We start from the raw sequence: 22,052 nt of genomic DNA, 5'->3' as shown, positions 1-22,052 counted from the left end.
ACTATTATTGTTGTTTTATTTTGACTTGCAAATGAAGAACATTTTATTTTAAACATCTGGTTCTGATAACAACACACCCACTGTGCCAGGTTTTTTAGACACTTTTCAGAGCAAATCAGCTCTCCTGCATTAGCCTGTCTGACTCAATAAATTGCTACTGACCTGTCTCTCATGGGCATTGTGAAATGCTTTGCTAATTAGTTAATGTTTGTGCAGTGCTCAACGCTGTAAAACACAGAGAAGTACTAAGCACAGCTTTATTACGCCCATCCCTTCTGACTATCCTAAAGATAGCTGTTGTTTCATTTCTGCAACGAGCTGCAGAGCAGATATCAAGCCAGTTGGCAGCTGAGGGCTGTGCATTTCACATCGGAAGAATGTCAAGCACTCCCACCCAGCCATCATTGTTCTCTTTTAGTTTTATGTCTGGACTTGTAAAGACACCTGACAGCACCCACCACTGTGTATAAAAGGTTAGCCCAGGAGAGGCTACTTAGGATAATGCATCCTTCAAATAATATTTCCTTACAGTGAGATTCCAATGTCATTGGGATACAGGCACTGTCATGTAAGGTACTAAAATAAGTGTGTCCTAAACTGTTTCTTCTCAGAGGTGCATGCCATGTGACATAGCTCAGAGCCGTCAATGGCAGCAGATAGCTTTCCATGGCTAGGCAAACTAAGGCCTGGGGGCCGGATCCGGTCCAATCGCCTTCTAAATCCAGCCCGCGGACAGTCCAGGAATCAGCATGTTTTTACATGAGTAGAATGTGTCCTTTTATTTAAAATGCATCTCTGGGTTATTTGTGGGGCATAGGAATTTGTTCATCCCCCCCCTCCAAAAAAAATATAGTCCAGCCCCTTCACAAGGTCTGAGGGACAGTGGACTGGCCCCCTGCTGAAAAAGTTTGCTGACCCTTTTACCAGTCGGTTTGGATAGCCAAAAAATAATCTGTGTGGCCTCGGTGCAGTCTCATGTATCAGAACTTGTGTGCCTGTGCAAACTGCAGCTCAGAGCATAGATATTTAGTTTGGAAACAGGTGGTTGCATCCAACGTTAGTTGTGCTCAGAGTAGACCCATTGAAATTAACGGACATGGCCGACATAGGCACATTAACTTTAGTGGGTTTGCTTCGGAGGAAATCTGATATCACAATGCATCAGATTGCAAGCAAAGATATGGCTTGCAAGGCACCAACAATCAGCTGATTGTCAGAGCTTTTTCATCCCTGTATGTAGCACTCCGCAAGATGCAATCAATCAATCAATCAATCAATCAGCTGAACGCCTTGCACTGGGCTTCACAAGACCCCATGATCGTTGGCCCTGTTCAGCAGTGTTTTTCAGAGTGTTATGTCCTGGGCTGCAAGGCTGTGCATAGCACTTTGCAGGCACCAACAATAAGGTGATTGATGGTGCCTGGAAAGTCCATTTTGGCTCAGCTAACTTTCTCCCTGCCGCACACCTGACATCAGTTGCAGGGCAGGTGGGTGTGGCTTGGCTGAAATGCCCTTGTGGGCCAGATGGGGCTGCTTGTTGGGCTTCGTTAGGCCAGTGGCCTGGAGGTTCCCCAACCCTGTTTTATATTATTATTATTTGTTAATAAAATCAACATTTTAATAACAACTTACAAAACGTCTCAGTTTACCAGATGCTTGTTAGTTACACCAATGCCTCCTCATTCCTTGACAAGGACAGCTAGGAGCATTTTAAGCAGCTGGTTAGAATACTTTGCCCAGACATTATGTCTCTTTAAAGAAAAGGCTTATCTTTAAAGAAAGAAATGTGAATTTGCAGGGAACGGACCTAGAATGTTTCTGAACCTGGCTCCCACAAGCAAACCAAATGACTACATTTTGATCACCATGCATAATTGTGTTTCTCCCCAGTAGGGATGCCACCCACCTGACAAACGGATATTCCCAGCAAATAAACTGAACCAACCAACCAACCAAACAAACAAACAAACATATAAGGGCATTGTAGCTCGTTCACCAGTGTATTAGATGATTTGCCATGCACCACATCTGTCTGAGAGGTGCACAGTATCCTGTTCGTTGTACTTTCCGAGCAGCGCTTCTATCATATTCCATAGCGATAAAGATAATAATAAACAAATAAATGACACTTTTATGGCGTCTTTCAACCTGAAGGATCACAAAGAGCTTTGCACACTATAAAAATGGATATACAAACAATACAAGAGGATGGTTTTACCTGCCCCTTGGGCATAGCTGCTGCAGAGGTGGAACCCAGCAAAATGGACTACTGTAACACAGTAGTCGAGAAATAAGGAAATAAACAGAAGCCAGATAAAAACTGCATGGGAAGCGAAGCATGCAGAGGGGCTCCAAAACTCAGGGGTTTTGCCAGCATTTTTAAATCTTTAATGTTTGCTTTCTTCTTTCCTAGTAAGAGCTATTTTTACTGGGTCACAGTATCGCTTCTCGGCCTTTTGGCTAAGATCAAGTGTAGTATCCTTACTGGGTCAAGCAGTGACCTGTCTAGTCTATGAACAGCAAGGTGCTCTAACTAGGAGAAGCATACAGATAAAATATGACTAAGCCACGTCTGACCTTCAGTGATCTGGCATACTGTCTTATGGTCACACATGTTCTTTCTTTCTTTCTTTCTTTCTTTCTTTCTTTCTTTCTACTCATCTATTCTCTTTAAACACCAGTTTAGCCATGAATGCCACAATCTGAATATGTATGGCTTGTGTGAAGAAGGGCTTCTTTTTTTAAAAGTTGTTTCATCTGTCCTTAGAGTTTTGAGAAAGAATAAATTTCTATTAGCTTTTTCCATGGCTTTCATCATTTTATAAATCTCTGTTATGTTTCTCACTCTCTTTTTTAGTTTTCATCTTTTTAAAAACTAACACGTCTGAATTCCTCAACCTTTTCTTCATATGAAAGATGCTTAATCATCCATCATAATTCTAGTTGCCCTCTCCAGTACGTTCTCCAAACTCTGTGCCCTGATTTTATTTAGAAATGTGTTAATGAAGTCACAAGTCAAGAAAAAAATAATAGGAAGATCAAACTGGAATAATAATATAATATAAAGCATTTACTAGTAAATCTGCAAATTCAGCTACCTCATTCTTCAACGTAGAATCCACATTATTTATAAACAAATTCTCCATTTGTTACTACCTTCTAATTTCTGGCCCCAATCCAGCTAAATTTAGCTGGAAGTAAGTTCCACCAAAAACAAAGGTACTTGACTTTAGTTATGACTAACTTGTCACAAGTTGACCAAGTCTCATTAGCTCCTTCCCAAACCAGTATCACCTCTCCTCCTGGTTTGAGAAACCCACAGTGATAGCAGTGTCACTGGCTAATTCAGAAGGAAGTTTATAGATAATGATGGGTATTTCATTTGAGCCCAAGGCTGGAGGATTGGAGATTTTAGTCAAAGCTGAAGACCAGGTGACATCTACTGACAGCATCCTTGCTGGGCATGAAGTGGTATTACAAATTATGGACGATCAGATCCAAAATACCTAACACATAGAGATTTGCAGATCAGACCTGACTATTTATAACAATCCATTGGATGTACAGTGGTACCTTGGTTTACAACCATGATCCGTTCCGGAGGTCAGTTTGTAAACCAAAACAGGTTGTAACCCAAGGTGTGCTTTCTCCAATGGGGCCTCCCAAAAATTTTTGTTAGCGGATCTCTCTGTGCATATGTATATTTACTTCAAAGACCAAAAGAGCTGAAAATAGGGTGTAGTAGATAGTAGTGTTTAGCTTTGTTTTGTGAGTGGAGTCAGTAAACACTTCATTAAGCCATTTCCGAACTGGAGAGGAGAGGGGGTTGCGGGCTACCCCCTCCCACACACGCGGGGGATGGCCTTTTTGCCCCCGCGAGAACAAGGGAATCCCTGGGCGTGCCTGCAACCCTGCCCGCCAATCGGCGGGCTAGGGAGGCGTGGCCTGGCCCATTTAAGGCCAGGCACGACCGGGGACCGCCCTCTTTGCCCCGTTCCAGCTGACCGGTTTTCCCATTCCACCCACCCTTTAGGCTTAGCTAGCTATGACCTTGCTATGGACTTCGGTTGGTCGCCGCAAGGAGCCTGGTAGGAATTTTTCCAACTTGGCGCACTTCCAGCCTTTTGGTTTTTTCGCCTACCTTGTAGCAAACATCACAACTTCCTCGGTATTGGCGGTTAGGCATTGGCAGGAGTAATTGTTATGCAAATGAAGGGGGAAGGAAGCGCCATCACCTTCCCCCAATGAAAAGGGTAGTCCAGTAGAGGACTCCGGGGGGCGTTGCCTTGTCCAAAACCTAGGGAGGTAAGGGCCTCCGGCACGCCCCCGAGCGGTGACACCCGTGGGATCCTAGTTGGCGTACTTCAACAGGACCTCCACGGCTTGTGGATAACCCTTCCTGGTCTCCATGCCGGGTAGTCAATAGGAGCCAATGCCTAAGACTAATACCTTCCTATTCCTGTAATCAATAAAGTTGTGGCCTTTTTATGCCCATTAACCTTAAATAATGTGTCCTGTGTCTTCATTTCACATGGGGGAGGGGACTTGCCACACAACTTTGAACTGTGTGGGAGAGGAGTTTCTTCCCCTTAACAGAGGACTCTGGAAGAAGCCGGGAGCAGGAAATCTCTGAAGACTCTGCTCTTCTGATGCATCTCACTGGTTGAGGAATGGTGAACTAGAAGGGAGAGACAATTCTGATATCTTTAGGCTTCCATCACGTGGAGTGATTCCAAATGATACTTTTAAAATTGATTTGGAGAAGAAAAATCTGTTCTCAGAAGCTCAGTGATATGAGACAAGACGTTTTGATCCCGAGTAGACTGGTGTGGGACATTACCTTCCTCTTAGTGGGACTATTGCCTGTTAGGATCTCACGCATCTCCAGCAGCACACTGTGTTCCTTTGAGGGAAGAAATATCCAGGGGAGAGAGGAAAGCTCCTAGCTGTGCAACAGGGAAATGCCAACCAGCAAAGCAAATGTAACTCTAGCGAGGTAGCTTCTAGCACACGTTCTGCGGTGGAGATCGATAGGGCAATTGCACGTTGCTCCTTCAAATAACAGCTGGAGTTTTGAAGAAGGGCACAACTTCAGAGACAGGAAAGGAAATAATTCAAGGCAACACTACAAGCCTGCCAGAGGCCTTAGCAGCAACAGAAGAGGAGAATGAAAGTATTCTGCTTCGTAAGAATCCAGTAATTATACACTGGTATGGTATAAGAGGGACGCGGGTGGTGCTGTGGGTTAAACCACAGAGCCTAGGACTTACCGGTCAGAAGGTCGGCAGTTTGAATCCCCACGATGGGTGAGCTCCTGTTGCTCGGTCCCTGCTCCTGCCAACCTAGCAGTTTGAAAGCATGTCAAAGTGCAAGTAGATAAATAGGTACCGCTCTGGTGGGAAGGTAAACAGTGTTTCCGTGCGCTGTTCTGGTTCGCCAGAAGCGGCTTAGTCATGCTGGCCACATGACCTGGAAGCTGTACGCCAGCTCCCTCGGCCAATAAAGCGAGATGAGCGCCGCAACCCCAGAGTTGGCCATGACTGGACCTAATGGTCAGGGGTCCCTTTACCCTTTTATGGTATAAGAAGGCAGCGGTGGGTTTGGTAGGGAACCTTTTTCAGCCCAAGGTGTGCATTGCCTTGGGTTGTGGGAAGGCTACATATCAGAATGGAAAGAACCCTTTCATCCACAGATGGCCACCACATCTCTAAGCCATTGATACTTGTGGTGTACACTTCTTTTCTCCCACTTTCATCCCTAGTCAAACAGAGGTTGGTTGGTTATTTATTTATTTATTTATTTATTTATTTATTTATTTATTTATTTATGGGTGGGTGGATGGATGGATGGATGTGATCCAGCCACAAGACTTGCCTTGCGTCTTTTTCATTGCGAAGCAACTGATCTGATTTGTTACCCCCTCACTGACTTCCTGATTTGACTTGCCGTTCAGGATCGAGTCAGACCCATTAAATCTGATGGTCTGCCTCCTCCTCCTCCTCTTCTAAACACCCTGCTTTCAGAATAACAGCAGCCATGTGGAAAACGTTCCCTCGCCCCCAAATCACACTATGATTGGAGTGCCTTAGGAAACTAATCCATTGTGATTAAAATCTAGACCTGTCCCTCAAAATGAATGAGCCCTGCCTCTTCCCCGCCTCCCCTCCCCACTTGAACTCAGGGAATTTTCCTATCCTGCTTGTATTTGCTTTTTTAAAAAATGTGGTCACTTTATTTGAAATGGCAAAATGCAGCAGATCTCAGGTACCTGAGTCCACAGAATGACTCTGACCTTTACAGAATTCCTGGTCTGACTCAGGATACCATGTTAACAACGCAGTATGACTTGGCCATGTGCAAACCTTTCCTGAATCGCCCCTAGGTGCCTCATAATTTGGGCTGCACACGGAGTTGATTCACACCTCTAGTTTATACCTTTTGTTTCTGTCCAGTGTTGCCGACGGCAGCTAACAACAAGTAAGATAAAATACAATCACATTTTTGAAGCTCTGTAAAATCCTGCAACGACAGTACAATGGTACCTCGGGTTACAAACGCTTCAGGTTACAAACACTTCGGGTTACAAACTCCGCTAACCCAGAAGTAGTACCTTGGGTTGAGAAATTTGCCCCAGGATGAGAATTGCGTGCCGGTGGTGTGGCGGCAGCAGGATGCCCCATTAGCTAAAGTGGTACCTCAGGTTAAGAATGGTTTGGGGTTAAGAATGGACCTCCGGAACGAATTAAGTTCGCAACCCAAGGTACCACTGTAATGGATAAGCAGATCCCCTATTGGACTGAGGAGAATGTTGCAAGCTCTACATGAATACTGTGTTCAGCATGAGCTCTAACCCAACTACGCTAAGACCAAGATCATGGTCTTCTCTGCCCGACCGAGACTCCATCGATGGTCGACGAACGGGATTCCCGTAGAGCAGGTTAACTGCTTTAAATATCTGGGACAAGTAATACGGTCAAATAGATCTTTTCTGGCCCATAGAGACTATATAACAACTAATGCATCTAAAGCAGCCATCCAGATTAGATCTCTATATGCTAAGAATCAGGCCCAATCAGTGAAGTTAGCTTTGAGACTCTTTCAAATGAAAATCCTCCCCCTTCTTTTGGTGGGCATCTCGTTAGGTTCCCGTAGGGATTTTTTGAAACTGGATTCTATTCAAACGCGATTCCTTAGAGCCATCCTTAGGATTCCCCCCTCGGTAGCGGGTGTGGTCATGAGATTAGAGGTCGGCTGGCAAGCTCTACGGTACGTGGCCTTGAAGACGAAGCTCTGGCTATGGCTCAAGCTTTGTTTTAAACCAGTGGGTGTTGCCCCCTTGATATTGAGGGATGATTTTCAATCATCGTGGGAAAGGGAGGTCATTAACGAGGTTCAATCCTGTGGATTGTCTCACCTTTACTTTGAGTCTATGACGTACAATCAAGCTAGAGATGTGATCTCCCGGAGACTGAGTGATATTGCCAGACAAGAGGACATAGCCCAGGTAAAACCTGGGATGTTCCTAGGGGACCAGATTTATCGGACCATACCAGCCCCCTACCTTGCAGAAATCCACTATGTGGAATACCGCAGACTTCTTACAGCGGCTAGATTAAATGTCCTTGACTCTGCGATATTGTGGGGAAGGTACAGGGGAGTACCATACGCCCAGAGAACCTGTCATTGTGCTATCGGTGTGGTTGAGTCCACCGAACACATTCTCTTGACTTGCCCTTCTTATGCAGAGCTTAGACAAAACTTTATAGACCCACTCCTATGTCAACTTAGCTTCCTACCCGGAGAAAACCAGGTTTTACACTTGCTGAATAATGTCACTAGAGCTATACCTTTCTTGGTGGCCAAATTTCTTTTTTTAGCCTTTAAGCGTCGCAAGACCAAATTTGACTGTATTGACATGGGGCTATCTGTTTAGCCCTTTTAGTGTTGGCTAAGCTCTAAAATCTTCTTGGATGTTTTAACTGTGTATTGACAAATGTATTTGTATTCTTTTTTCTGAGTGACGGTCGAATAAAAAGGTTGATTGATTGGTAATGGATAAGAAAATGTGACAGACAGTACAAACGTAATCAGCAATGGCTCTAACATACCAATTTCAATTCTTTACCAGACGGGGGGTGGGGGTGGAGATTGTCATTGTTATAATTGATTGATTGATATATTACATTTGTTAGCTGCTTTATACAAAACAAAAAGCCTCAAAGGGACTTATCAAGATGAAATACCACAGAACTGGCTATTGAATGCCTTCCCAGGAACTTTATTCAGGATGGGAAATTTGCGACCGGACAATATTATTATTATTATTATTATTATTATTATTATTATTATTATTAAAATCCAAGGAGGATTTCTTACCACTGCTGTCTTTAGGCATGCAGGGACCACTCCCTCTCATAAAAAGGCATTACTCACTTCCCTGCCCAGCAGTACCCTCCTTGCTATTTGTAGCCACCCATAACTTGGAGCGAGGATCCAGAGCACATGTTGTTGTTTAGTCGTTTAGTCGTGTCCGACTCTTCGTGACCCCATGGACCAGAGCATGCCAGGCACTCCTGTCTTCCACTGCCTCCCGCAGTTTGGTCAAACTCATGCTGGTAGCTTCGAAAACACTGTCCAACCATCTCATCCTCTGTTGTCCCCTTCTCCTTGTGCCCTCCTTGTTTCCCAACATCAGGGTCTTTTCCAGGGAGTCTTCTCTTCTCATGTAGTCACCTGCAATTATCTAAGCGCCTTGTCCACATCCTCATGCCGTACTAGTAGAAATTCCTCCCACAAAACAAGACTAAATGGTGCTCTAGATACCTCCTGAGGTTTGCCTGCTGTAGTAGTAGAGTCCCAGTCCCAGCAGATGCAAGTGATTTTATCCTCAAAATGATTCACAAGTCACAGTGGGCCACCGCTAAATCTTCCCTCTCCTTTAGGCCAGAATGTGAAAGGCCTCAGGCTATCCAGAAAAATCTCAGAATTGCCTAGTGAGAATGCCATGAAAACAGCAAAATACGTCTGCTCCGCTTTCCCTGCCACCAAGAAGTCTCAGTAGTGAGCACCACTAGAGTCCAGAGGCTTTCGTTTGGAGTTTTCCTCCACTTGGGTTAAAGCCATTTCTCAGCTCATTTCATTGTACCCAGCTCTGGTGTGTACCAAGAAGCCCGGCAGGCTTTATCAAGCAGGAGAAGGCAACTGTCAACAGCCTGGGCCATCCAGGTACAGATCAACCAGGGCTTCTGTAGAGGCACCAGTCGTATCAGCTTGTAGCTTTAGCAAATACTTTTAGCAAGTATATCATCTTAAAGCAGAGACGGGATATTTACTTGTCATGTTTTGCTCTGATGCAGCGTTGTTTCTTATTTTTTGAAATTTCAGAACTGCTAGCTGATTAAATCACGCTTTAATTAGCATTATTCAGTTGTCTTTTATTGATTTTTATTTGCATTGTGCACGCCTGCAGAACGTTACTGATGTTGCATTGCCATGTTGCTTTTTACGAGTTTGTGCTTTTGTGCATGTTAAAATTCTAAAGAGGAAAATTAGTCCTTAATGTGCCTCCTGTGTACGCCAGATTTGTTTGCAAACTCTATGCCAGTTTTTCATTTACAGTCACTGAGTTAGTTATTAAATTATGCGTATGGGGGGAGGGAGAGAGAGGAAAATCAGAAAATACATTAACATTATCTCTGGGTAAACCTGAAAAATAATATATAGCCAGCATTACTGTGCAGCACAGCATGGATTTATTTCCTTGCCACCCCTATGGTTTGCCTGTGCATAATCCATATTCAGTAGGAATCCTATGCATATAGACATGTCCCTGCCATTGCTGAATACCTGCACCAATCTTTGATTACAAAACATTTGAAGATTTCGTCTGTACTATGAGGGTAACTAAAACGAAAGATGAAGGTGCAGTATTTCAATTAAGAGTAAATTCACAGATCAGCAGGTGTAGAGAGAAGGAATTCAAATTCTGAAAAAGATGACAGTGTGAGATGAGGAGACTCAAGGACAGATGCTAAAAACTTTTTTTTAAGTGAACATGAAGAAACAGAAGCAAGCAGAACAAATACACTTTTAACAGGGCCCCAGGGAATAGTAAACATGGCAAGACATTAATAACATTGTGATTTCCCCCCATCTATACCATTTGTGTCATAGAGATGTCAACATTTCATCTTTTAATGGACAGCCTAGTAGTACGAATGCAGATAGCAATAATCTGTTTTAGCCCCTCAATTTGTATACTACCCTTCAATAAATAATCACCCAATAAAGGGTGATAACAACAGCACAATTGTAAAAAAACAACAACAATAGGACAATAGTAATAAATAAAACAGCAGGATAAAAGTCAGTTCAGGTGGTGAGAGCCTGGGAAAATAAAAAAGACATTGATAGTGAAAAGTGCCTGGTAGTGAAAAGACATTAGCATAGGTGACAGGTGAGTTTCCCCAAAGAGTGGCTTCCATAAATGGGGTGCCATAGGCAAAAACATATATCCTTCCAGCTATTACCAGCCTCACCTCAGCTAGTGGAAGCAGATACCAGAGAAGCTTCTGGGAACATAACTTTAGTGCATGGGCAGCAGCACATGGGAGTACGGTAGATGTTCCTTCAATTACTTTGAAGCAAGATCCTGGGATTTACTTCTTTATGCTGAGGCAGAGATGGCCACCCTATCCTGTTGGACCGCAACTCCCATCAACCTGAATGTTGGCCATGCTACGTGAGCCTGATTTGAGTCGGAGTCCAAAAGGTTCCCCATCCCAGGACTAAGATGAAACTAGAATGGATGTCCAAAACTCAAAAAAGGAATATGAGCAAATAAATACATACACATGTGGGTTGTGTTTGGGAGTTTGGGATGTGCTGTATGGGGATACGGGTTGAATAGATGCAAATTAGAAACTGCCTTGCTTTACATTTAAATCTTTTGCCCACCTGTTAATTAGGTTTCTGTGTGTTTTATGTCTGCGTAGGTTCTGAAGCATTGGAGCATTTCTTAGTAATGTCAATACATGAATGCCTTGGTTTCTGCTGATCAGTAGTGATGCAGAGGTACTTTGCAGATGCGCAGAGACTATTAGGCAAAGGACACATCCCATTTTAGCAGCCAATGGTCTGCTCCCCTTGGGTTAAGTGCCCAACCCAGGGAAGCTGGCCCCTGGTCCAGGAGATGGATAGAGGAACAATGACCATCCAAGGTATAGCTCAGTTGACAGAGCATGAGACTCTTAATCTCAATTCAAATACCAAAAAGAGCATCTTCCCCAATATTAACCATCTCAAGTCATATAGTGGGCAGAAGCCAACTCCAATCCTGCCACTAACCTTTTTCCTCAAGCTTGATGTTCTGCCCGGTTCCAACTCCCCCTACTGCCTCTGGCCCCCTGGATCCTGATTTGACTTTCTCTGGCACTCAGCCTTGCCCAACTTAGAATCATGGAATCATAGAGTTAGAAGGGACCACAAAGGCCTGGTTCAATCCCCTGCAATGCAGGAATCTTTTGCCCAACGTGGGGCTCAAACCCCACGTTGAGATTAAGAGTCACCAGTAGATGTCCAAAAGGGATCAGAGATGGCACATGTCTAATATTCAAGGGGAGGGTCAGTTCCACAACCCAGAAGGCCGAACTCCTACATTGTGTGGAACAGACAACACACGCAGCTGCAGGTATCAGAAGGTCCTAGGGTTGCAGTGTACCATTGCAGTAGTCCTTGCCTGAGCCTGCACTCACATTTGCTGGTATTGTAGCTCACAGATCAGACACTAAGACCGCAATCCTGAACACAACTTTACAGGCTGCTTATGAGTGAGTGACTTCCAGCCCAACTTCATAGGTAGCATTTACAGAAGCCCATCTCCACTGATCTCTGAATGAGCTGAAGAATTCTCCTCTGTGCAGGGAATTAACGTTGCCCATGGGAGAAGCCATAATTAGCAGGGTGAACGGAACAATCTTGTTCAAACGGGTTAAATTCTAAGCAATTTTAAATTATCAAAAGATTAGGGGGAAAGCAGAAGGTGACAGAAGATGGAAGAGAGATTCAGTAGAATAAAAAAAATCCCCCAACCCACAACACTTTTGATTTTAAATGCTAATCTTAGGGCTGTTTTGAACTTTTAAGAGTCCATGTGACCACTATAATTGCATGAGAAGAGACATATGGAAGGAGAGAACTCATGGATTTTCCCTGAGTGCCCCAGGCGCCCCAAAGTTTCTGCTAAGATTCTGCACAAGTTTCTGCCTGCCATGTTAAACGGATCAAAGAAAACAGAATTCCAGCTGTTTCAACAGCTTTCAACTGACTAGTGGCCTTGATTAAGGCCCCAGGAAAGAAAGAAAGAAAGAAAGAAAGAAAGAAAGAAAGAAAGAAAGAAAGAAAGAACCCAATGACACTCAATGTAAGCAAAGTTATGTATTTGATTGGGTCAACTTCTGGTGGCAAGCACATGCAAAAGTTCTAGTTCACAAGAGTTCTTTGTGAGGAACAAAAGTTCTGCAAATTGATTTCTAAGTAAAAATCTATGAAATCTTGCCGTCTCACCTTTATGCAAAGCCCAGAAAAAATGTGGATGGGCAACACCCATCCTTGTGAAGAAAAGGGAACTTAACTGGATCATAGAACTGTAGAGTTGGAAGAGACCTTGAGGATCATCTAATCCAACCTCCTGCGATGCAAGAATATGCAGCTGTCCCATCTGGTGATCGAACCTGCAACCTTGGCGTTATCACCACCACGCGCTAGCCAACTGAGCTATCCAGCTAAGACAAAGTAGATCAGCCTTCCTCAACCTGGAGCCCTCCAGATGTGTTGGACTCCACCATCCCTGACCACTAGCCATGCTAGCTGGGACTGATGGAAGATGAACTCCAAAACATCCGAAGGGCATCAGGGTTCAGAAACAGTTGGGCACAAAAAGCAGTTGGTGTGGCTCAGCTAAATGAGGCTCTTTATGTTCTCGACTCTTTCAAATCCTACTTTCAAAGATTTTCAGAAAAACGAAATTACATATAGGAATGAACTTTCATCTACTGCAGCTCCTCTGACATTTACAAGACATCTAAACTTACAAAGGGCAGTGTGAACTACTCGTGACTATGTCTCTGTTTTGCATCTAAGAGGGGCCTTGCAGAGATTATGGGAACAAGCTGGTATTTTGACAAAGATATATTGTTCCCCAATGAGAACATAGAAACTGGAAAACTACAAAACATGTTTTTTTGGGGAAAAGCACCACATTTTTTAAATATTACAGTTCATTTCCTTGGAATAAACAAACTAATGAGCTAGAAGGCTACCAGGAGCAGTGAAACTACTAGCACATTTGCAAAGCTAAGCGGGGCCTGGTATGATTTTTGAGGACAAAATAAAAAGAATTTATATTAAAAAGCATGTGACAATGGAATGCCCATTATATTTACAATTTAATTAAATAATTCTTGAGATTTTGACTTATGAGACTTAAAAGTTTAGTGCTGATGAGGAGAGGATGGAGTAGATGCACTGCAAATAAGGTTCTTTGAAAAGGCATATCTGTTCTGACACTTCCACTGAGCCACAAAACGGCTGGAGAAGCAGAACACCAGACACTCGATATAAATCACTGATCTTTCACCTCTTAGGACACTTTCCCATTCAAACTGTGCCTGCAAATGAGTTCCAAGCTTAATATAAAGAGAACTTAAATTAGAAATCCACCACCACCGGCATAATTCATTTCAAGGCAATGGCCCAGCTTACATCCCAAGGTTGAGTTGGTCTGGCAACTCTATTACAATCTTTCACCCGGCAAAAGAGGTGCTTAGTGACAATACGCTACAGTTATACCTACAGTTTCCTGCCAATCCATGGAAAATCCGTGTTATTCCTCCCTTCTGCTCCCACACATTTCCTCTGTTTGGACATTGTTTGGAGCCAGGACATTTGGCCACTGTCTTGGCCAAGCGCTTGTCAACCTAGCGCAAAGTGACTAATATATGCTTACGTGCAGTGCTTTTTTCAGCTGGAGAGCAGTTCTGGCACCTCTCGGGTGGGCACCATTGCGGGCTGGTGCTCCCCCTGCCCACTCCTTGCCTTTACGCACTTCTGAGAAGCCCAAAATGAACATTACAAGTCAAAAGGGAAGCTGGCCAGCATGTGCGAGTCTACATTTTTCTTTAGATCTATGACTCCACCTAGCTCCTAGTCCCTCCTAGCCACATTTGTTCAAGCTACAGGGCAGGACCAATTCGTATTTCTTTTTCTTCAATCCATCTCCCATGTAGGAGCAGTGGGTTTTAAGCTTTCCAGACAGGCCACACATACATGTGTTTATGTGAAGGCCCTTTGGAGCTGCCATAGCCACTTGCCTGAATCTAAGAGAAGCACGGGTGCAGTTATTTGACCAATATCAAAACCAAGGGCGACCCCCCCCAAACCAGCTAGGGAGACAGCTTGCTGTAGATTTTAGCACCTTTGCAGGTGGTGAACACAGCTGTTGTCTAATAGGCATCTGTTTAAGGCTGCCCCGAGTTGCCTAGCAACTTACTGTACCAACTTCATGGTGAGTTTAGGAACTTATTTTTTCTTGGGCAGAAAAGCACTGCTTATTGTGTAGCCTGTGTGGTGTAGTGGTTAAGAGCGGTAGTCTCGTAATCTGGTGAACCGGGTTCGAGTCTCCGTTCCTCCACATGCAGCTGCTGGGTGACCTTGGGCTAGTCACACTTCTTTGAAGTCTCTCAGGCTCACTCACCTCACAGAGTGTTTGTTGTGGGGGAGGAAGGGAAAGGAGAATGTTAGCCGCCTTGAGACTCCTTCGCGTAGTGATGAAATGGGATATCAAATCCAAACTCTTCTTCTTCTCTGTGTTTCTTTTAAAGTCAGGACAACTTGCTGGAACCAGGGATCCACGACTGCAGCAAGCTCAGTTGGTACAGCATGAGACTCGGAATCTCAGGGCCATGGGTTTGAGCTCCATGCTGTGCAAAAGATTCCTGCATTGCAGGGGGTTGGACTAGATGACCCTTGTGGTCCCTTCCAACTCTACAATTTGATGGTTCTATATCCTAGTTTCAACAGATGAAAGCAGTGTGTTCCTTCCTCCCACTAAGAAGTGCTAAACGAATGGTCTCTGCTTCTCTGTAAGTGAATGCAAGGGGGACTTCCCTAGAGAGGTGCAGGTAGTTTTGGCCCCTCTTAACCGGAGTCCAGTTCTAAAGAAGTAATTCCACTCTGGAAAGCAGAATTTTCAGTGCTGTCACTGGACCTGATGCTCATTTTGAGCCAGGGTGGGGGGAGTGAGGTGGCACGGGAAGGGAACAAGTTGTTGTACAGAGTTAAATGATCTTCAGATAAATAAGTCCACGCCTTTATTTGAGGTTTTAGGAACTACCATGGGTTTACTTATTAAATGCCCCAAATTAAAATCTTTAAGGATATTCTGACTTCAACAGGACTAGGCAGTCTTAATTCCAAGGAGCCTGGCTTAACTGTTTTATAGAGCAGGCTGTACACCAGTCATTTAAAGTATGACTTCAAAAATACACAGCTGGAGCTGCTATAGGCATCTCTGGTTTATTTCGAGAAATTCATTGCAGGGCTTGTCAAGAATGCCAGGCTGAGTGGAAAGATTACCGAGGTGCAGAAGGGGGGGGGGACATTCTTGTTTTTATTTTAGCAGCAGGCAATACAAGGCTGATCTCATGGTTAAAAGAGGAATTTGCTAATCCAGGATCAGTGAAGCAGAATATTTTCATTTCGTGGAATGGAGAAGAGGGATTTGCTTGTCAGGTGTTTCTCCAGAAACATTTGCTTGTGAGAGCGCAGGGAGGCAGGAAAGTCCCCGACATTATTTTTGGGCGAAGGCGGTCCCCTGAAGGTTGCTGGCATCTGTTCTGATGGGTTGCTCTGGAGATTTACCTGCCGTTGCTTTGCCAGATGAGGAGGCTGTGTAGCTAAGCACAGCACTATTTTCTGGCAACAAGAGCTGCACCATGAGGGGGGGAAACCACCAACAAAAATAGAAAAAGCAACTGCTGAACAAATGGATACATTTTCTAATTTTACAGATACCTAAAGATCTTCCCTCAACCGGCTTACACATAATGTGTATACATAAATACATGTATTTATGCATGTATCGTGCATGCATGCATGCATTCACACATTGCTTCTACAGTAGCAAACGGCACTTCTATGCCTTCTCATGAGGCCAAATACTGAGACCTTCTGTCCATAACTATCAACCTTAGTCAATCAGTTATTCTGATTATTGAATCAGCTACTTTAAATACCGTATTGGCCTGAATATAAGCCACACTCCCCCCCCCCCCCAATTCCAACCATGAAAAGTTAAAGTGCGGTTTATATTTGTGACTTTATGGCTCCCCACCCCCCACCCAGGAAGCAGCCCAGGAGTGTGGGGCAATGGCGCCAAGCCTCCCCTGAGGCAACAGAAAGAAGAGGGAAGGGGGGAAAGGCTGCCAGCAAAGCGGCGTGGCTCACCCGCCCCCCCCCCCCGGAAGTAGCCTGGGTATTGTCTTTTTTTCTACCCCACTCCTTCAATTCTAAAGGTGTGGCTTATTTGTGGGTGTGGCTTATATTTGGGCCAATACGGTATTGGATCTCCTCCTGCCCCTGCATATTGATTGCACCTGTGATAAAACTGCCTCCAATAACTCAGCATGAAGCTGCCCCACTGCAGTTGTGAATCCATGCATTCATTAACAGCATGAAAAGTCTCTACACCATGTCTTCCCATAGGCACCAGTCCCCTTGTGTGAACTGCAGTCCTTAAAGGGCTGAAGACAGGTATTTCTTTGATGATCCCTGGCCTTTGGCCTGTGTGCTTCCTGTGCCATTGGACAGGCAAGGTAGATTAGTTCCTCAGGGCCAGAGGAAGGTGTCCATGAGGGTCTCGGTTCTATGGGATCTGGTTTAGGGTGTTCTTGCCCACCAGCATCTGATTTAGTGGCTCCCTGGTCACCAGCATAGGCTCAGAGCCTGAGTCCCTAGCTAGTGACTTCGCAGCATCAGATTGCTGATAGAGTCTGGGGTCATGACAGAATCCAGAGGTCCCAGGAAAAGATCATCATTATTAGCCAGTAATAGATCTCCCCTGCATAAATCCATCTAACCATAAGTCTAAGTTGCGCAGACTCATACCATGTCCAGCCAAGGAATTAACAGAATCTGGCCTATAATGTAGCAAGGAGGAGCAATTACCTTCCCCAAAAAGCATCCACACACATCTCTTTAGGGAGGTCTGCCTCACATGTTGAGGAGCCATGTATAGACCAAGTTGTTAGCACTCTCTCATACCAAGTTAACAAGAGTTCAAAACACTCCACTTATCAAATAACTATATTCTGTCAGAGTATCACCTAACTAATGGATTAAAAAAAATTCCTTTGATATTAGACTTTTTAAAAAATTCTCTAATATCTTCAGTGAATACATTGAATTCAAATACTGCTTGCAAGTTCTTATTGGATAATTAAACCTTCATTTCCTCGTCTCTATGGACAAGAAGAAATTGCTAATTTAAGCCTTTTTCCAAAAAGATAACAGTTTGCACTAATGTGCCCAGGCAATGCTCCTTGCAAATGGGAGAAACTTAAAAGGTCAAATTCCATTGTAACTTCAAAAGGAAACACACATATACCTAGTAGCAAATCGCAACCTTTACATTGCAAACTAGCTGATCTCTTCCGAAGTTCTCATTCAGCCTTTACAAAGTACAATGTGTGTGTGTTTTTTTTTAAAAAAAACAACAGTTGTTGGGTAACTAATAATCATGTTACCACCCAATCTCTGTGCACATTAAGCTGCCAAAATGATCCTTTCCAACTCTATCATCCTATGTAGGTGGTGTTGGTTGCAGTTGTGTACTTGTAATGGAGAATGTTGTTTTCAATTGCACACGTGGCATGAGTCTATTCAAGTCACGAGGCTTGGTTTCCAAACCCTTGATCGCCTTAGTTGCCCTCCTCTGCACATATTCCAGCTTGTCAATGTAGTTCCTAAATTGTGGTGCCCAGAATTGGACACGGTATTCCAGGTGTGATCTGACCAAGGCAACTGATTAGCTATATCTTCAAAATGGATCATGGAAATGAGGCAAGGATGGTGTTATGGGGGGGGGGCTCAAGGGGGCTGAGCTCTGGGACTTTTGTTATGGGTCCTATATGTCTTGACCCTTTTCTTCCACTTTTTAAATCCATTTTTTAAAACCCCTTTACTTGCAGGGCATGCTGCCAAGCTCAGTCACTCAAGCTTGTGTCATTGGCTTGTTCCTCAAGCATTTTAAGACCCTAGCAACACCACTTTAATAAGTACCTAGGTATGCCTCCTAGACCAAGCAACTTTCACAAGCAGCAAACCACACGGCACACCAGAGACATTACTAGAAATGTGTGCCAATTCCTGCATGTAGCCACAGTGGAGAATTATTTGAATCAATAGTGATTAAGAAGGAAAGAATGCTACATAATCAATCACTATACATACGGTAAGTGCCTTGAAAAGCTATGATGTGGATGGCAGGGACCTACCAGATTTCATATTATTATTCTGCATTAACACAACAGTCATTTGCCTTTGTTTACCCCACAGGAAATTTTCTCCTCTGTCTGTCATAAATTACAGAAGATCAACTAAGCTTGGCTTTTTCTTTTTGGAGGGTGGGACAAGTAGGAAGATTGATTCTCCCCCCATTTTGAATACAGTATACACCTTCTGCCATTAAAGGCCTTTGAGAGCCAGTGTGGTGTAGTGGTTAAGAGCGGTGGACTTGTAATCTGGGGAACCGGGTTCGCGTCTCCGCTCCTCCACATGCAGCTGCTGGGTGACCTTGGGCCAGTCACACTTCTCTGAAGTCTCTCAGCCCCACTCACCTCACAGAGTGCTTGTTGTGGGGGAGGAAGGGAAAGGAGAATGTTAGCCGCTTTGAGACTCCTTAAAGGGAGTGAAAGGCGGGATATCAAATCCAAACTCTTCTTCTTCTTCTTCTTTCTAAGCTACGTGTCAGAAAAATGGTGCTACAGGCATCTGCAGAAGGAATGAACACTGTGGTTCTCAGAGACGAAGAACAAGCTGTCCAAATAGCACCTATGATTCTAAAGTCTGTGCGTTAGTCATCAGTCAAAAATGTTCTCACGACAAATCACACAGTTGTTTCCCCCTCCTAAAGTTATTGAAATACAAACATAGGAAATAGTGCTTTTTATGTCTGGTATACATGGAACTAAAAATGGGATTCCCCTTCTTTCAGAAGAAAATGGCAGTTCTTGAAATGCATATTGGAAGTTACATAAAGATGTTTTTGAGGGATGGTTAATGTCTGCTGTTTGTCTTCTTGACAGATAACCCATTTCGTTTTCTAGCAGAAAGAGAGTAATTCAAAACAATCCTTGATTTATCCTGCTACGTTAAAAAGGGAAAAAAAGATACTTCCAAAACAGTGGTGTAATTTGAACTGTGCCTGTCCAAATGACACCAACCATGGCTTGTAGGTTAATGAGTGGGGCAACTTGATGGTCCCACACGTCTCCAGTCCTGAAAGCGCTGCACTGGTACCACTGAGTTGCTGGACCCAAAAGAAGTGAAGTTACAGGGAACCAGGCAGGGGGCCTTCTGGGTAGTGGTGCCCTCCCTATGGAACGCCCTCCCATCAGATGCCAAACAGATAATAAACTACAGAACTTTCCAAAGGCATCTGAAGGTAGCCCTGTATCAGGAAGTTTTTAATGTTTGATGTTTTGCTGTGTTTTTATTATGTTTGAAACCACCCAGAGTGGCTGGAGTGACCCAGTCTGATGAGCATAAGTAATTTAGTAGTAGTAGTAGTAGTTTGGGATTCAAATATTGAGTTCTTCTCCTCTAATTTCGCCTTAAGTGTTTCCTTATTTATCTCAGTTTTGTTAAAAGCACTGCATCTCATTGTCTATTTTTGTTGCAACCATGGTTACAGTGTTTGATCATGAGAGGAAAAGATATTTGCATTGTTTGCATGGGCCAATATTTGGCCTGTTTTCCCACACTGAACAGTTTTAAGGTGAACTCCCTGGATATTAACCTAGTGAATGGATTTAAACATTAAAGGGAAATGTCTAGACACCTCCTGCCACTCTGATTTGGCCTTGCTTCCTTCCAATTTGTTTTAAATTCTTTTATAAATTCTCTTTTTAGTTTATTATTTGAATACATTTTTAATCTGACAGTAATCTTATTTTTAGTAATGCTTTTTGTAGTCCTTAGTATTAACATGTAATTGGGGGGGGGGAGTTCCTCCTGATTATTAATAACTTTCTGGTTTGATGTATTAGTAATAAGGACTGAAAAAGGTACCACACTTCTCTTTTTTTTAAAAAAAAAATGCTCTATTCCCCCATACAAAATCCAGCCCTGTCATTTTGTAAGGATGTAAATGAAAATAAACTACTTATAGAAGGTTGTTGGTGTCCAGTGAATTATAAAGAATGCTTTAATTTTGTAGGGTTCTTGGGTGATTTCAGGTAGTTCCCCAGACTTTAAAAAATGTGCCTTTGTAATCAAGGGAGCCAAAGACCTTATTGAAAATAACAAGGACTGTTCACATCTGTGAATTTATAGGACCCTGACACCTGCCTAACTCTGCCTGGTTTAAAAAATAGATGGGTGCTCTTCAGCTGTGGCGCACACATTATGAAATTCCCTCCTGAAGGAAGCATGGCAAGACTGCTCTGTTGGATTAAAATAAAATTCCAGTTCTTTCAAACCTTCTCCTTTCTTAAGTCTGTGAAACTCAAGGTCACCATTCTGCATTGGAAGCTATGGATTCCCCCCCCCCCATGCTGACATTCACTCTATTTACCAGGGGTGCCATCTATGTGGGGCCGTGGGGGGCCATGCCCCCAAACAAAATGTTCAGTGAAGGGGCCGGGGACCCCCAAAGTTCTGCAGTGTCCCAACTGCAGGGCACCTACACAACACGTCCGCACACGCTGCAACATCAAACATACATTCCATGGGGCATGTGCACACAGCATTCTGATTTCTGATTCTGATTCCTCAGTTGTGGGGGCAAGTCGGTGCTCCTGCTATTTACAGGAATAAACTGGTCTACTGGTTAATGGATTTTATGTGGGGCAAACCTTACTAGCATAGGTCCAAATACCATTAACAGTCAGAACTCAAAATCCCTGAGGTGGTTTCCAATACATCTTTCTTTGGGACTTCCTTCAGCTAAATTATAATTTGGTTAACTTGATAAGGAGTTGAGTTCATTTCTGGCGTAGTATCAGAAATTCTTATATGTGTGCATATGGATGGTGTGTTTTCGTCTCAGTGTCATGGATATCTTCTTCATTCTGTGTTGGCTGAAGATCCCCAAATCTTTGGGTTCCTGTTTTCTTGGAAATGTTTCAGACAAAAAGACTCAGTGACCGAGGCCAGCAGATGGCTGCATTGTTGTGGCAGACTTTCTGAGAAATGGTCTGTGCAGCTAAGCATCTCTCCTCTAGAGCATACAGATGGTATTTTAGCAAAGTGACATTTTTGGCATAGTATAATCACCTGCTTCTGTCTATTCTTCCAGCACACAAGGCTGTAATAATACAATTAAGGCTGGAATCAAACCGTAATTTTTTTAAAGAGAATTGGGAGTGGTTTGAGAGAGATATTCTATTTACTATGGTTTTCTACTATCCTGTTGCCTCTGATCAAACTTGCAAGCATTGCAAGTTTTTGAAATTATGATCCAAACCTACAAAACTGTTTGCCAGGGCAAAAGTGGTATGAGTTTACTCCTCTTTTCTACATTACCTTCAACTCACAGGACTGAAAATCTGTCTCCAGCCTTGTTGTTGCTGCTGCTTCTAATTTTTTATTCTCATTTTACAGCTGTGTCAAAATCAACAACAATAACATCACAGCACCCCACTCTGGAGATATCTTCACCCTTGCAATAGCAATTCCCACACAATAATGGTCAACCTTTCTATAAATAGGAATATATATGAAAACCGGTTATCATGAAGTCCGTATGCTAGTATCATCCCTAGGGACTGGTTTCC

The 22,052-nt window shown here is 43.5% G+C and overlaps 1 protein-coding gene across 5 annotated transcripts in view; it reads left to right on the top strand.

Moving 5' to 3' along the window:
- FARS2 (phenylalanyl-tRNA synthetase 2, mitochondrial) overlaps positions 1-22,052 on the top strand; it is a 210,955-nt gene that overhangs the window by 183,399 nt on the left and 5,504 nt on the right. The window contains exon 9 of one of the 5 annotated variants that reach the window (XM_081873107.1): positions 1,894-2,153. The exons of the other annotated variants lie outside the window; for them this stretch is intronic. Within the exon in view, the coding sequence (XP_081729233.1) occupies positions 1,894-1,939 (46 nt within the window). The 3' untranslated portion in view covers positions 1,940-2,153. Of the gene's footprint in view, positions 1-1,893; positions 2,154-22,052 lie in introns of those variants that run through there. 5 annotated transcript variants of the gene reach the window in all.

Source organism: Podarcis erhardii, assembly GCF_964252035.2.
Source record: "Podarcis erhardii genome assembly, chromosome: 8".
In the NCBI taxonomy this organism is placed as follows: Eukaryota; Metazoa; Chordata; class Lepidosauria; order Squamata; family Lacertidae; genus Podarcis; species Podarcis erhardii.
This window is presented reverse-complemented; position numbering and strand designations above follow the sequence as displayed.